The sequence below is a fragment of the Theropithecus gelada genome, unplaced genomic scaffold, assembly GCF_003255815.1.
Source record: "Theropithecus gelada isolate Dixy unplaced genomic scaffold, Tgel_1.0 HiC_scaffold_15883, whole genome shotgun sequence".
Classification (NCBI taxonomy): Eukaryota; Metazoa; Chordata; class Mammalia; order Primates; family Cercopithecidae; genus Theropithecus; species Theropithecus gelada.
Window position 1 is genome coordinate 4,840,068 of NW_020257640.1, and position 1,330 is coordinate 4,841,397.

The 1,330-nt window shown below is 35.5% G+C and overlaps 1 protein-coding gene across 1 annotated transcript; it reads right to left on the reverse strand.

Annotated features, from left to right (window-relative positions):
• Positions 1 to 232: 232 nt before the first annotated feature.
• Positions 233 to 846, reverse strand: LOC112617121 (40S ribosomal protein S3a-like). Its single transcript, XM_025373848.1, has one exon. It carries the CDS (start codon positions 825 to 827, stop codon positions 594 to 596), a length of 234 nt encoding a protein of 77 aa, XP_025229633.1. The 5' UTR covers positions 828 to 846; the 3' UTR covers positions 233 to 593.
• Between the last annotated feature and the right edge of the window lie 484 nt (positions 847 to 1,330).

The following is a 1,330-nucleotide window of genomic DNA, read 5'->3' on the forward strand; positions in this document are numbered from 1 at the left end:
ACTGTCTGGGATTGGCTTTTTTTTTTTTTTTTTAACTCAGCATAATTCTCTGGATATTTATGCAATGCACTGCTTTTTATTGCTGAATAGTATTCCATGGTATGGAAGTATCACATTCGTTTAACCGTTCAGCAACTGAAGGACAGCCAGATTCTATTCACTTTGAGGGCAATTACAAATAAAGCTACTCTAATCATTCATTTGCAGGATTTGTGGGAATATAGGTCTTCATTTCTCTGGGATATGAAAATGCTATCTGGAATCAATTTATTGACCACTTCTTTCAAGTCATTTGTCTGCACCTCTCAGGTCATGACTTCCATCATCATCTTCCGGATTTGGCGGACCCACTGGTGCTGAGCATAAGAGGTCTTATGTATCTAATTGTTGCGTTTTTTAGTAAAACCAACACAGAACAGATGAAGCAAGTAACCATCGGTAGTCTTGACATCAACATGAGCTTCAATCATTGTCTGCCATTTTTTGACCATGGAACACATCTTGTTACAGGTAAGATCCATGGCACGGAAGTTAGTCAGGCAGTTTTTACCCTGAACATCTTCAGTAATCAGCTTAAATTTTCTAAATGCAACTTAATCATTCTGCACATCAGCAAGACTCACTTCAAACACATGACCCTTGAGACCATCAGATGCAATTTTGGTTCCTTGGGTCCTGGTGATGACTGTCTTTTCAATATTTCTTATACTGAACATAGCAGGTGCTTTCACATCATACCAGTATTTCTTAGAAAATGGATCAACCACTTTCTTCTTGGCTCCCTTTTTGCCCCCTTTCGTAAGGCGCTTGTTTTTGCCAACTGCCATGGTGCTGGTCAGAGAGCCAAAAGGCAAGTCTTTCACAACTAAGCATAATTTTAAACTCTAGGGGCTTAAAAATAAATGCTTTTTATTAAGTTGAGGAAATTTCCTCTATTTCTACTTTTTCTATAAGTTTTGTCATAAATGGGTGTTGAATTTTCTCAAATGATTCTCTGTATCTATTGATATGTTAACATATATTTCTTATTTAGCTTGTAAAATGGTGGATTACATTGATTGCTTTTTGAATATTGAACCAATCTAGCATTGCTGGAACAAAGGTCATTTGACCATGTTGGTATAATTCTTTGTATGTTTTTCTCAATTCTGTTTTCTAATATTTTGTTAAGGATTTTTGTACCCACATTTGCAAGAGTCTATACATTTTTTGTATTGTCTTTGGTTTTGGTATCAAAGTAATATCAGCCTCATAAAATAAATTGGAAAGCGGTCCCTATTCTGTCTTCTCAGAGAGATTATGTAAAAATTGGTACTAATTTTTCTTTAAA